The 13,220-nt window shown below is 34.0% G+C and overlaps 3 protein-coding genes across 3 annotated transcripts; 1 reads left to right on the top strand and 2 right to left on the bottom strand.

The window, feature by feature from the left end:
* Positions 1-1,029: 1,029 nt before the first annotated feature.
* Positions 1,030-3,861, bottom strand: LOC109546375 (OCIA domain-containing protein 1). Its single transcript, XM_019917321.2, has 6 exons — positions 3,624-3,861; positions 3,434-3,554; positions 2,138-2,318; positions 1,925-2,079; positions 1,345-1,462; positions 1,030-1,283 (listed from the first exon to the last, which is right to left on the bottom strand). The coding sequence occupies exons 1-6, from the start codon at positions 3,696-3,698 to the stop codon at positions 1,160-1,162; spliced, it is 774 nt and encodes a 257-aa protein (XP_019772880.1). The 5' UTR covers positions 3,699-3,861; the 3' UTR covers positions 1,030-1,159.
* A 248-nt stretch (positions 3,862-4,109) lies between these two features.
* Positions 4,110-9,754, top strand: LOC109546374 (arginine kinase). The gene is made up of 4 exons (XM_019917320.2): positions 4,110-4,397; positions 5,924-6,265; positions 6,323-6,634; positions 9,447-9,754. Exons 1-4 carry the CDS (start codon positions 4,172-4,174, stop codon positions 9,692-9,694), a joined length of 1,128 nt encoding a protein of 375 aa, XP_019772879.1. The 5' UTR covers positions 4,110-4,171; the 3' UTR covers positions 9,695-9,754.
* A 1,362-nt stretch (positions 9,755-11,116) lies between these two features.
* LOC109546388 (glutamine synthetase 2 cytoplasmic) lies at positions 11,117-12,838 on the bottom strand. The gene is made up of 7 exons (XM_019917341.2): positions 12,649-12,838; positions 12,440-12,594; positions 12,206-12,380; positions 11,891-12,152; positions 11,630-11,829; positions 11,434-11,573; positions 11,117-11,377 (listed from the first exon to the last, which is right to left on the bottom strand). Exons 1-7 carry the CDS (start codon positions 12,726-12,728, stop codon positions 11,229-11,231), a joined length of 1,161 nt encoding a protein of 386 aa, XP_019772900.1. The 5' UTR covers positions 12,729-12,838; the 3' UTR covers positions 11,117-11,228.
* Between the last annotated feature and the right edge of the window lie 382 nt (positions 12,839-13,220).

The following is a 13,220-nucleotide window of genomic DNA, read 5'->3' as shown; positions in this document are numbered from 1 at the left end:
AAATGGCATTGCGTTAGACTATTAGCAAGAACAAATATTGATAAGTGGGTACATAATAAGCAGAGCGCAAAAATGCGAAGGACGCATTCATCAAATTTAACCAAGCAAAAACTAATAGGTGGGTTCGGGTTGAATCACAACATTGAAAATGACTACAGTAAAACTAATTAAATAATGGAATTTAGAGATTCGAGCTAATTAAATGTGATTCAACCAGTTGAATTAGCTGGGAGAATTTCGGGAAATGCCAGAAAATTAAAAATTATTATTCCCTACGAATAGCTTAGATAGATGAACTTACTTGAAAATTAAAATGTTGTAATCAATACGTGAGTAATAAAAAAACCAAGCTAACAACCTTAATTTAAATTACCACAGACCAAAGCAATAAAACCCACTTAAGTAAAATATCCGCGTATTAACTGTGGATTTTCATCTTACAAAAAAGCTTTTGTTTGAATGTTAATTAGATTATCTAATTTTGATTCATCTAACCCAATAATATAGCTGACTTGCTCAGTACAATTTAGCTTATTTTTATGCCTGATTATGATCCGAAACTAGTCGGCCATGTATCATATAAGCTATATCCTTTTTCGCAAATAAATAAATGTATGTAACAGTTGTAATGAACCTGTCGGGTGCATGCTCTCGATTACCTTGGCATTCCTTCAACTTTAGTATAGTAAATTAATGTAACTTATGCTTGAAAATGATGAATATCAGTCATAATTAGCGAAATCACGTGAACGTTTCGTGAACATTTTAATAACGCGTTAGTTTAGCTTTTCGATTTTTTCAAACTTATAAACTTTTCAGATAAAAGCTTGATTTACTGTTTAAAGTACAGTATGGGGCAGAGTAAAAAAACGAGTTAAAATGCCTTCTAATTGTATGTACTTTCACAATATTATGCTACAAGGCAAATAATAGCACATCATTTACAAAAACAATGTTTAGGGAAACTAAACAACGTAAAATTGCGCTAATTAAACGCTCTGCTTACCTAAATATTACCATAAAAAACGATTTCATTCACATACTGCTGTTTATTCTGAAAGCGTAGCACATTGTATGACACCTCGTATTCAACTTGGTATATTTTATTCTTAATAATTTAAAATGTCTACAAATTCAAACTACGCGCTCGGGATATTACTCAACCCCAAACATCTCCATATTTGGTCTTTGGCGCTGGTGAAGACGGTTTGTACGGGTCGTCACTAAATTCAGATTCCCTAGAAGTGCTCGGCGGACTAGGTGGGGCTTTCGGCTGTACGTGCCTGGAAAAAAATGTAAAAATAAATATTGCAATTTGTCAATACCAAAGTCTTTCCAATTTACCTGTAGTTCTGTGCTCGCTTTTGTTCATACTCCTCTCGGTTCTTCTTCCTAAGCTCCTCGTAAGTTGTCACATGTTTCTGCTCCGGTGGCATTTCCTCTTCATGTAGTATTATCGGATCTAAAATATACATTAACAAGCAAATTAACACAAAAGTATTGAATGAATGCGATCAATTTTTTGCCGAACTTTTCTAGATTTTTGCTCTAAAGCGAAAAAATTTTAAGGAAAAACTATTAAAAATATATAGAGAATGAAATATTTAATATAAAATAACAACAGATGGTTAAAATAACAAACACAAAGCAATAAAACGAGCATCTAATTATAAGCTTACATTAATCCACATTATAATGTAAATTAAAAATCACCGATTATTAAATGAAATGAAGCTTAAGGAAGTAGAAAGAACAGGAAAAGATTTACGATAAACTTTGCAATGGACAATATAAATTGAGATCATATGCAACATACCTCCATAATAACTCCCGACTGATTGAACAGAAAAACAGTTTATGATAAAATTAGGCAACTAGTTTTAACTCAAGCAACCTACTAAAACATTATCTGTTGATTACTTACTATCCATTGAAGGCCTAAATGCATCATCCAATCCTTGAGGTGTCGGTTTATTATCATAATCGTAGCTTTGGTTGGTATCTGGAGTTATGTCGCTATAATTGTCGGTCAATCCAGTAAAAGGGCTCAAAGAAGAAAAACTGAACTGTGAATCATCCCTGTAGATACGTTAAGTTACTTTGAGACATCGACCACGTTCTTTGCGATGAAACTTACTCTTCGTCAGCAACTCCAAGTCTTCTAGCTTTGATCATTTTACCGATTTTGCTGTTGGGTAAAGCAACAAATTTGTCGGCGCAGTTTCGCTGATAGGAAAGCTTTCCGATAAAAAATCCCACAACAACAGCTGCCACAACTTTCGGAGTTGCTCCAAATGCTTTATTTCTATTGAATATACCTTAACAACAATTAAAGTTTACTAAAGAATCGAATAGAATAGATATTTAGAAGCATATTAAACCAAAGCACAACTTAGATCCAAAAACTGGGTTCAAATGCATTAAATAATTACATGATAGTGGGAGTTTATACAAACTATTAGTTCCTTGTCTACGTTGCATTTTATCTATCGAAAAAATGTGGCAAAGTTGGGCAAGAAATTATCTTTCCCTACGGCTTAAAACCCCGAAAACCTTATCAGTTTTACAGAACCATTATTTGCAAAATAAATTAAACCTTAACTTTTGTATATGGGTGCGGTCAGCAAACGTGTTGCACTCACAATCCATTCAGTCGGTTTACTTGGACGTTCATCGCCATAGAAATATTTTTGTCCTAATATCCTCTACCGTTTTCAAACAAATTGATGTAAGGTGGAACTCTTTACAAATTTAGCGAGAAAATCGACAGAACTATTTAAAGGAAATCTTCAATTGACAACTAAATGCAAAACAGTGAAAAATTATTTTCTTTCATCTATCATTTCCCATTTCAACTGATATACTTTAGAACAAAAAATGATATATGAATTTGTTGAACATCGCAAAATATGTACCTGTTTTGAAGAAAACAACGATGCATTGCAATAGATGCAATAAATAGGCCAAATATCTTACGACTCGCCAATTTGTACTTTATTTTTCAGGCAATAGCTGTAGAATATCAATAAAACATAATATAGCCGATACATTAAAAAAATACAAATTCAAAGTGACACCAGTAGATTGTTTTTGCTTTTGAATACAATTAAAAATTATGACTTGTCTATTTTATTTGTGGATCAAGTTTTTATTTAACGATTTTATAGACCAATAGACACTTATTTAACAGGCTTTATTTGTTTTATTATTTTGATAGATGCGCGGTAATATAAATTATGGGTTAAATTTCAAAATTCAAGCAATATACATTCATTCAGATGAAAAGATTATGAAAAAAAAAGTATTTTACCGCTGCACTGCCTGTTAAATACTTCATTATGGATTCAGAGAGATCAACTGATATACAGCTACATAGAATGGAGCATAACATACGGTTAATAGTGGGCTCGGGCTGAATTTCGATTAAATTTACCTGTATGAATACCATAATAAGTCAGTCCTCCAAAAATAGCACTCATTGGAAGACACCTATTGTAAAAACTTTCCCTATTGCACTCCCGAAGAACTCTCAATTCTTCAGGGGTAAATTTATACTAAAACCATAACAAAAGCAAGATAAAAAATAAGTTATCAGGATTGAAAAAATTAACCCATGGACTTACCGGCGGTGGTGGTTGGCGAGCATTTGGGCCGGGAAAAGGTGTTTGGCGCTCTGGTTCGTCAGTTGGTCTCATCATCTTTATTACAATTATTTATATTAGTTGATAAAAATCAGAGCAATATATAAAAAGATACAAATTAGTGAGGTTAGCTTTGTTAGAAGATGTGTTTAATTAAATGTCAGAACACCGATTTGAATTAATCGAATTTAGGCAGACGAACGGCGCATCTTTTGTCCTTTGGCAGACCAAGTGTGAAAGGCAGACAGAGCAAGGCAATCGCTATTTCTATTCAATGGTGAAAACTACTTGGTTATAGGCAACCGGGAATAATACGGGAATTTAAAAAAATTAAATACTTTGGAATATAATACCCATACATATAGGTATTTGAAGAGTTTTTAAATTAAAGGTCCTATTAATTTTGAATTAACTGAAACCAAAGCTTAATCAGGGGTAATTATTGATGTTAAATCTGGTTACTATGGTATTGTTTGGAAAACTTAATTACGACATTTAGGACGTAATACGTCATCAAATTCTTGTATAAGATGGCCAAAGCGTCGCCAAAGCCAAAATGTAAAAAATGTGAAGAGAAATGCGGAAAAGGCAAAGCCAGTCCGGAAATTTTAACTCAATTGGAAGCAGGTTTCGACAAACTCTCCAACTCCGACTCTCCGTCCATGTTAAAACGATTTTTAACTCGAGAGGTGCTGGATAAACTCAAGACCAAAAAAACCTCTTTTGGTTCCACTCTTCTGGATTGCATACAGTCGGGTAAATTATTGCACACAATTATTAGTTTTTCATAACATTTAAGCTTCAAAATAATTAACTTTGCGAAATAATTAGTAGCGTCAGTGCGCAAATGTAAATTCTAAACTTTCTTTAGTAGTTTTCAATCTTTTATTTGATTAGATGACCTTCATAATCCTACCTAGGAGGCCTACAAACTCGATCAAATCAAAGTCGTGATTTCTCTGTAGTTTCCGTAGAAAACTTTCACATTTTTAAATACGATGAAAACAATCTTAAAAAGTAACTGAAAGTCTAAATATAATTAACTTAAAAATTTATCTAATTCTGAAACTGGTGAAAAATATAAGAAAAAGCACATACGCAAAAAAATGTAGATAAATATTTTGTTGGTTTATCACATATTTTTAAAAAGTTTATATTGGTCCGCTCCCAAGCAAATTTCCACATTTTCAGAATTTTGATATTAATTTAAAAATTGTTCGAAATAAATAATGATTTGCAACTAATAATTTTTCTCGGTTACTAGATAATATTGATAGGGCCGCTTGAGAAATAATTTGCTCAATTAATAATAATCATTGCAATGCAATAATTTTACTTTATTTACATCTTTCATCCGTAAATTGTCGAGGTTGTTCATAGTTTATTGACAGCAATAGATTTTATATAACCCTGAGAAGAATCACTGATCTATTGTATTTAGATCGGTATTACGAGCAGATAAACACGTCTGTCTTTAACATTTTTTATATGTAGGTTCCTCAACAAAAATGTATTATTTTATCTCAAAAATGGAAGTTTTAGCACTTGATATTCTTCTTAAGGTTAAGGTAAAGGCAGCTTCCTGCGTAGGCGTCCTCCGTTTTCTTATGATACATACCTATTATCCTATTCACAGCAGCTTTTTCAAGAAAAATGTAGCTTATTCCCATCCTCTGGCGGATGTTTTAGAGCCAAGATAATTTCCTCCTTCCAAAGTCTCGCTTTCCAGCTTCTATCCTCCCAACACTACTAGGTGCTATAAGTTATATTGCTCTCCACCCACAATGTGTCCCAGGTCCCAGAATCTTTCGTTTTTTAATATGTTGGAAGAGTTCTCGATCAGCCATCATCATTTATCGTAAGGTCCGTCCATGATATTTTGAGCATCCGTYTCAGCATYCACATCTCGAATGCTTCTAYTCTATTGATGGTCYTTGCTTTAAGCGTTCACGCTTCSACTCCGTATAGGAAAACCGACCAAACATATAAAATAACAATTAGCCATTCGGTATCTGATCTTGAARTTTAGATCCCGGTTGGTGAGAAATTTCCTTAACTAGAAAAGTTAYRTAACTTTTCCTTTTTTTTATCCTGCACATGATTTCACGTTCTGGGTGGCATTAGCCGTCCACAATAAACCCCAAGTACTACTAAGTATCCACTGAGTTGAACACACACGTTTGGCAATTTTTTAAGCTTKTGATATATGAAAATTAATTTATTTTCAAAAACTTCGGATAATTGCGCTGAAAGTTGGATATCGTTGAATACTTGTTGCTCAGGTTTGGAAAATTTGGATTCTGGCATTGGAATCTACGCAGCCGATCCGGAATGCTATCAAGTGTTTGCGGAGCTTTTCGATCCCATCATAGAAGAATATCACAATGTAAAAAAATCAGACAAGCAACCATCCACGGACTGGGGTTCGCCCAATGTCTTTGGCAACTTAGATCCAAAAGGCGAATTTGTCGTATCAACTAGAGTTCGGTGCTGCCGCACCTTAAAAGGGTACCCCTTCAATCCCTGCATGACTGAAGAAAATTACAAAGACATCGAAAGTCAAATGCAAGCAATTTTAAATGATTTGACTGGAGATTTGAGCGGAACTTACAATCCGTTAACAAGTATGAATCGGCCTATTGGGAAATAATTGGAAATAATTTGGATTGACGGAATTTAAGGTATGCCCAAAGATGTGCAGCAGAAACTCATCGAGGATCATTATCTGTTCAAAGAAGGTGATCGGTTTCTTCAATCAGCAAATGCCTGCAGATATTGGCCCACTGGTCGCGGTATCTTCTACAACCAGAATAAGTCGTTCCTGATCTGGATTTGTGAAGAAGACCATCTACGTATTATGTGCATGCAACAAGGCGGCAATGTGGGCGAAGTGTATAAGAGATTGGTTACAGCGGTTAATGAAATCCAGAAAAAAATCAGCTTTGTAACCAATGACCGGTTTGGGTATTTAACTTTTTGTCCGACAAACTTGGGTAAGTTCTATTTATTAATAAATTTTACAGTGAAATTAAGGAATAATTGAATGATTATGTTTAGATTGACATATTTAATAATCGTGAGGGGTAGTTGGACTTTAACAAGTTTCGTTATTCAAAATGTAGTTGTTAGTTAATTAAGCTACGAAAAATTGAAGTGAATTCATGTTCAATTCAGTCAATTCTTGTTGTTACCTATGTACACTTTTTATAAACTTATGGTTAATTATAAATTCAACATCTTTGATTTTGCAAAAAAATCACTACGTAATCCCGATCATTTATTTATAAATACACTTAATTAGAAAAATCAGAATTCTACATTACATGTTTTAACTCATTCATCATAGATTACATGGTCAATTTTTGTAATAGTTATAACGGTACCATCAGTTTTGGGAACCCTAATAATTAAAACACCGCCACTAGTAAGCCTGGCGTCGGTCTCGTCCACGTCATAGGTTCTCGGTACCATAAAACTTCTGGTGACGGTTCTGGATGTATTCACGCCATATCTGTTTGTGTGCTTCTGCTTAACTTCCACTTGTACAGTCTCGGAGTCCAGAACTTTAACTTTTATCTTATCAGGGTCCTGCTCGAAGGTGTTCATTTCGACTTGGATAATGAACCAGTCTGGTTCTAGTTTAATTGAAGATGGCAACGCATCATCCCCATCAAATACCCCAGTTGGTATATAGCCTAAAGTCGCTTCAGCTGCATGTGCAAGAACCCACTTTGGAACAGTGATCGTGCCATCGAAGTTATCCGTATTAATTTTCACATCGACTTTATCACTGTCGGCTAGAGTCGAATTAGCACCTAACAGGGCTAACAATAAGTACGAAAAAGTTTGATAGCTAACACCCGATGATACTGATGCAGACGCCATAATTGCACTGAATTTGTTAATCAATTTGCTTGAAACTGAATGTCCATTCTCACTGTGGACGCTTTTATAAATCCTCTCAGGACTGCTAAATCACCCAATGAGCAAAATTGTAGGTTTTAAATCAATCGTACCATGAAATAGCTGGAGACATCTCAAATTTGAGTCATAACATATAATAAAAGCATTTAATTAGTGAAAAAATTATATAGGAAGTTTTTTCTCCAACAGTCAACAAAGCAAATCATCAAATTGTTTGATTTGTCATTGTTGGTAATTATTATGTGGATGCTTGAAGAAATGATATGCAGTGTAGTTGAAGTTAAACGTTTAACAAAACTGCAAATTGTAAAAGTACATAATTGCAATAATGGGTAGATGACAGTAATTCACTGCAAAACGTGCACAACTTGCTGAAATTCATTACATCGTTTAAGATTTGCACGATATTGGCCATTTTACAGTAAAACATAATGCGTTCTTAATATGTTTGATAAATTTAGTGTCATTTTCGATTTCCACACTTTACAAAATGATCTTTAATGCGCTATGCCAAATGAATAATTTGGTAACATTGAGAAACAAGTTCGTACGCAATACGTTATAAGTTAATTATTCCCGAAACACGAAAATGAGCCCAAGATTGCTTAACATTGAAACACGAAATTAATACACAGAAAGCGAGCGTTCTTTAATATTTGGGCAAAAATAATTGGGACACACTTAAACGTACGAAACAAATATTAATATCCGGATATATCTATGTGGTCATCTCAAATGCTATATTAGACGGAACATATACAAAATTATCTAAAATACATTTATCAAGCTGAAATAGAAGAATAAACAAACCTTCTCTCACTACAAAATGCACCCACAAAATCACTCTTTCCTTGCAAAAGATCGTTAAAAGCCACTGCAATGAGTCTAAAGCTTCTCATCACATATATAGAACACAACACATCACATATATAGAACACGAGGGGGTTTTGCGACATGTTGAATTAACATCGACATACTAACGAAACACAAGTTAAACTTTTAATTAAACTTTTTTTTTAACTTTATCATTTATCATCCAGATCATGATAAGCAAGGTTCTGTAATAAACTGCAAAAAGTTGAGGGTAGAAAATTTAAAAAAACTATAAACACGCCAAAAATAAAATGAGTTATCATTCAGAAAAAAATAAGTTCATGAAGATCATACAAAACGAAAGCATGAGAAGCAGGTTGTTGGTAGCAAATAAAAATATATTTTGCAATGGATCCTGAAGTGCTTCAAACAAAGAAAAACATTTTTTGGGCCATTTCTGCTGTGAACCATTAGGTACTAAAGTTTCTATTGAGACTCTCTAATGATTAGCTAACGTAAAGAAAGACATTGTTGAATGGATATGAACGAACATTAGAATGTAATTCCAATGATCCACGTTTTATAAGCTTGGAAAACTATCAACCTGTACTTTGACGGACAGTGTAAGCCTTCCTAGCCGTACAAATGATTTTCCAGCATAAAATATGAAGTTATTCTACACAATGTTTTCTGTTTGAAACCGAATTTTGCAGAATAAAATCAGCAATTACAATTAAAGCTACTTATTTAAGTGAGTCAGAAATGAACTGAAAACAGTCAACACTTTCAGGACGTAAAATTCTTAGCTTTTCAAGTGTAAAAAGCGCGAATGATTTAGCGTAAATTAAACACATGAAATATCTTCGACGGAAGATCATTGAATTTTCAGAGCACATCTTGTCATGTAAAAATTCGTCACAAATTATTCAGAATCTGAATAATATAGGTCAAAACGTTTTTTAAATAAATATTTAAATCATGTAAAAGAATACTTGTTGCTTTTTGCGTATTACATGAACACATTTTTTACCTTGATATATTATTATTATTATATTATGTTGGTTCTAGGAACAACAATCCGCGCTTCAGTGCATATTAAAGTTCCGAGACTGTCCAAGAACATGGACAAATTTAAGCAATTGGCCGATAAGTATCATTTGCAAATACGCGGGGCTCAAGGAGAGCACAGTGATTCTCCAGATGGAGTTTACGATTTGTCCAATAGAAGGCGGTTGGGTTTAACCGAGTTTCAGTGTATGAAGGAAATGTACGATGGCATTACTGAAATAATTAAAGCGGAGAAGGAAGCAAAATAAGAGTAGACAGTATGTTATCTGTGTTCTTGTTTAAAGTTTGCTATTAAAGTTATATGCGTACAAAAGAGTATAATTTGAACATTTCAAATCACTTTTCCCACTCTCAGACAACAATAAAAAATAATAAATAATAAAAATGTCTGAGATAATACCACCGTATAATGCCCTATAACTTAGATTTATATCGGCTTTTAATGTAGGTTTTAATTACAAATTTTCGAAAAAGTGTTTAGTGAAAATTATATTTAAATTAAAATATGGTGGAGGTGCAGTTCTCTACTTGAAGATGAAATAGAATAAAAATAAAGAAAGTGCATACACACACTCGATAAAATTCAATCAAAAATGTGTTTCTCTTAAAGTATGTATGTTATTCACACGTGAACCAGGCGCAACGTTCACTACACTCTCGCAAACTATATTCTACATTTTCCATCTAAAAACGGGATTCACACGACACATAGGATAATCGACCAATTTCGTCCACTGTCGGTAGAAAACTGAGTATCCATACACATTTTTGAAAAAGATTCCATCGAAGCACAGAATAAAAATTCACAGAAAAAAAATCGTGTTTGCCCTTTCGATGATTCAATGCTCTGCTCTTGCTTGGCAGTTCGATTTCAGTTTGTTTATTGTTGACATTTTTGTAGAAAATCCCTGTTCGCGCGGCAAGAGTTCCAAACTCAAATTTCACGTTCCAACTTAATGAGTCAAAAACAACTATACGAAAAAATTTCTTTTTTTTAGTTTTAAATTTAGTACCATTTGTGTTTGTCTCGTGTGTCTCTGTGTTGAATTTTACTCAGCTCCAATAATTCGTGCACAACGCCAAAACTAAAATGAATAACCCCCCAATTTGGATTTTTTTTTGCTGAATGAAATGAAACTGTTGCTCAATTTTCGAGCGATGATAAAAACCAACAAAATTTCTACTAATTAAAAATGCCCTCTGAAACGTATAATTTCAAGATATATTCCGCCACAAGCGCAAATCAAGGTGCGCCGCAGTAAGGAGCAACTCACAGAGCAGTATCAACTCAAAAGCGCAATTCAACACAGTGTTACAGTTAACTAGATATTACAAGTTTTAATTTATTATATTTTTAATGGCATTGATTATGTATGGCATTGTTGTATGTATTTTAACAGACAAGCAATTAGGAAAAATTATAATAGAAAATTACAAAGACACATTTAAATATTCAAATAATAATGCAATTCAAAAATAATTTCGGGCACTAACAAATGAGTTTTCTCATTTTTATATAAAATTCATTAATTAAACCACAACATATCACTTAACAATAAAAGTTAGCAATTCACAATCATTAACAATAATTCCGATCAATGATGTGAACAAAAATCGATGAATCTATTTTAAATTAAGTTTATTAGTTGCAATAGTAAAAAACTACTAAACTAGTTTCAGAAGCATATCTTGCTAATGAGTGTTTAATAAGCAGTAACATCCATATTAATTGTTACATAATTTCATAAATTCAAATGTCATAAAAAATATTTTTCAGTCTAACTATTCGCACAAAAGGCAGGTTCGTACCATAACATCGAGCACTGAATATGGGTCGCAATTTGAAGATGGCCTTCTATCTTCTAAATAACCTTTTCCGTCTTCAGCTACACCTCTTGGGATTCTCACGCTTGCTCCTCGATTAGCCACGCCTTATCAAATAAAATTACATTTTATTACTGATTTTCACTCAGATAAGAAGCCCAACCCGCTGAAAAGGTGTAAATGTCTGAAGTTTCGTGCCTCCCAGTCAGCCTTCTTTCATTGTCTTTGCCTCCTTTCGGATCGTAGGCCTCAATGTGTCTCATATGGTGCTTGCTCAGTTTTTCGATGGCTTTTTCAATTTCTCTAAGAAATATTTCAAGCAAATTCAGTATATTGAGTTTTTTAGCATGAGAGCATACTTAATTCCACCATCTTCCCTCATAGCTTTTGTGGAGAAGTTCACGTGAGCTCCTGAGCCGTTCCAGTTTCCTTCCACCGGTTTTGGATCCAGAGATACCACTACACCAAAATCTTCTGCTACTCTATGTAAGATATATCTGGACATCCACAGTTCGTCTGCAGCGCCAACTCCTTCACATGGGCCAATTTGGTACTCCCACTTCAAATTGTCAATCAATTATTCATAGACAAGTCCAAATCTGTTTAATAGCATAGTTTACTTGAGAAAGTAATACTTCTGCATTGGTTCCGGAAATTGTAAGTCCCGCATACAAACAGGCTCTATAATGGGCCTCCACTATGGCTCTTCCGATCACTTTATTTGCTCCAACAGCACAATAAAACGGCCCCTGAGGTGCAGGAAACCCTTGCTTAGGCCACCCGAAAGGCCGATTGTCCAAATCCATCAACGCGTACTCTTGCTCGATTCCAAACCATGGCACCACATCTTTTACCTGCGCTAATGCTTTCATGCAGCAAAATCTGAATAGAGGGAGGTTCCTATTTATTTCCAAACTGCCTTTTATAGGCCCTACCTTTTATTGGAATCCGTGGGAGTTTTGTCGTATTTATAGGTGTCGCACATTACTAGTTTATGATCTCCTTTTGTAAACGGATCGTTATATACCGCAACCGGAAGGAGGTACGTATCTGAGTTGGAACCCAGAGATTGATAGGTTGAGCTGCCATCATAGCTCCATATTGGCAGTTCTAAGATAATGTTTATACTTTATTCAATGCCATGCTTAGGGAATCGAGCCATGATTTACCTTTTGGATTAGTTGGTATTGAATCCATTGTTCTGGTCTTCGATCTTACGTTTTCACCAGTTCCATCAATCCAAATATATGTGGCCATACATTTGTTCTTTGGCAATTGCAATGAATTATAATCAGTTTGCTTTTCAAATACAGTATTTTCAGAGCTAGTGCAAAAAAACAATTAAGAAGACTCCGCTAGTTACTTATAAATTAATAACCTGAGCTCTCGAATCCATCGCAAGCTAAATTGTTTAGAAAAGCGATTATTTTTCAAAACAATTTTTGTTAGGAAATTCATCTTCTATTTTAAAACTGTTTAAAGGCAATTTGAATGCCTAATATCTTAGTGCAACACCCGGTTTGTCAATTTGACGAATTATTTGAATTAAGCATCAAACGTTAGTTGACAAAACCTGGACAGTGAAAAACTGGAATTCCACCTGTTTTGCTATACCGGGTGGTTTTTTAGTGCGAGAGTGTTCATTATTTCCGTTGGTGTTGAACTTTCGAAAAATAGTTTCATATAAAAGTTGTTGACGCACAAAGTGTGCACATTTTAAAAATATTTTGTATGATACAGAGTGTCTCAGAAAAGTGAGGCAAGGTCAAAGTGTATTTTTTTACATGCAACTACCCATTTTTCATTAGCTCATGGAATGCAGCTTGAAACGCTGCATATGCACCGTAAACTGTTTTTTCTTACTTGCGACCTTGGCAGATTATCGCCAATTTAATAAAATTTTGCTTAAAAACATGGTATCTAAAAATTCATTTTAGAAGCAAAAAAAGC

This window comes from Dendroctonus ponderosae, unplaced genomic scaffold, assembly GCF_020466585.1.
Source record: "Dendroctonus ponderosae isolate FM_Combo_2020 unplaced genomic scaffold, Dpon_F_20191213v2 Dpon_F_20191213_8, whole genome shotgun sequence".
Lineage (NCBI taxonomy): Eukaryota > Metazoa > Arthropoda > Insecta > Coleoptera > Curculionidae > Dendroctonus > Dendroctonus ponderosae.
Note: the sequence above shows the minus strand (reverse complement) of the source record. Positions and strands in the feature narration are given on the sequence as shown.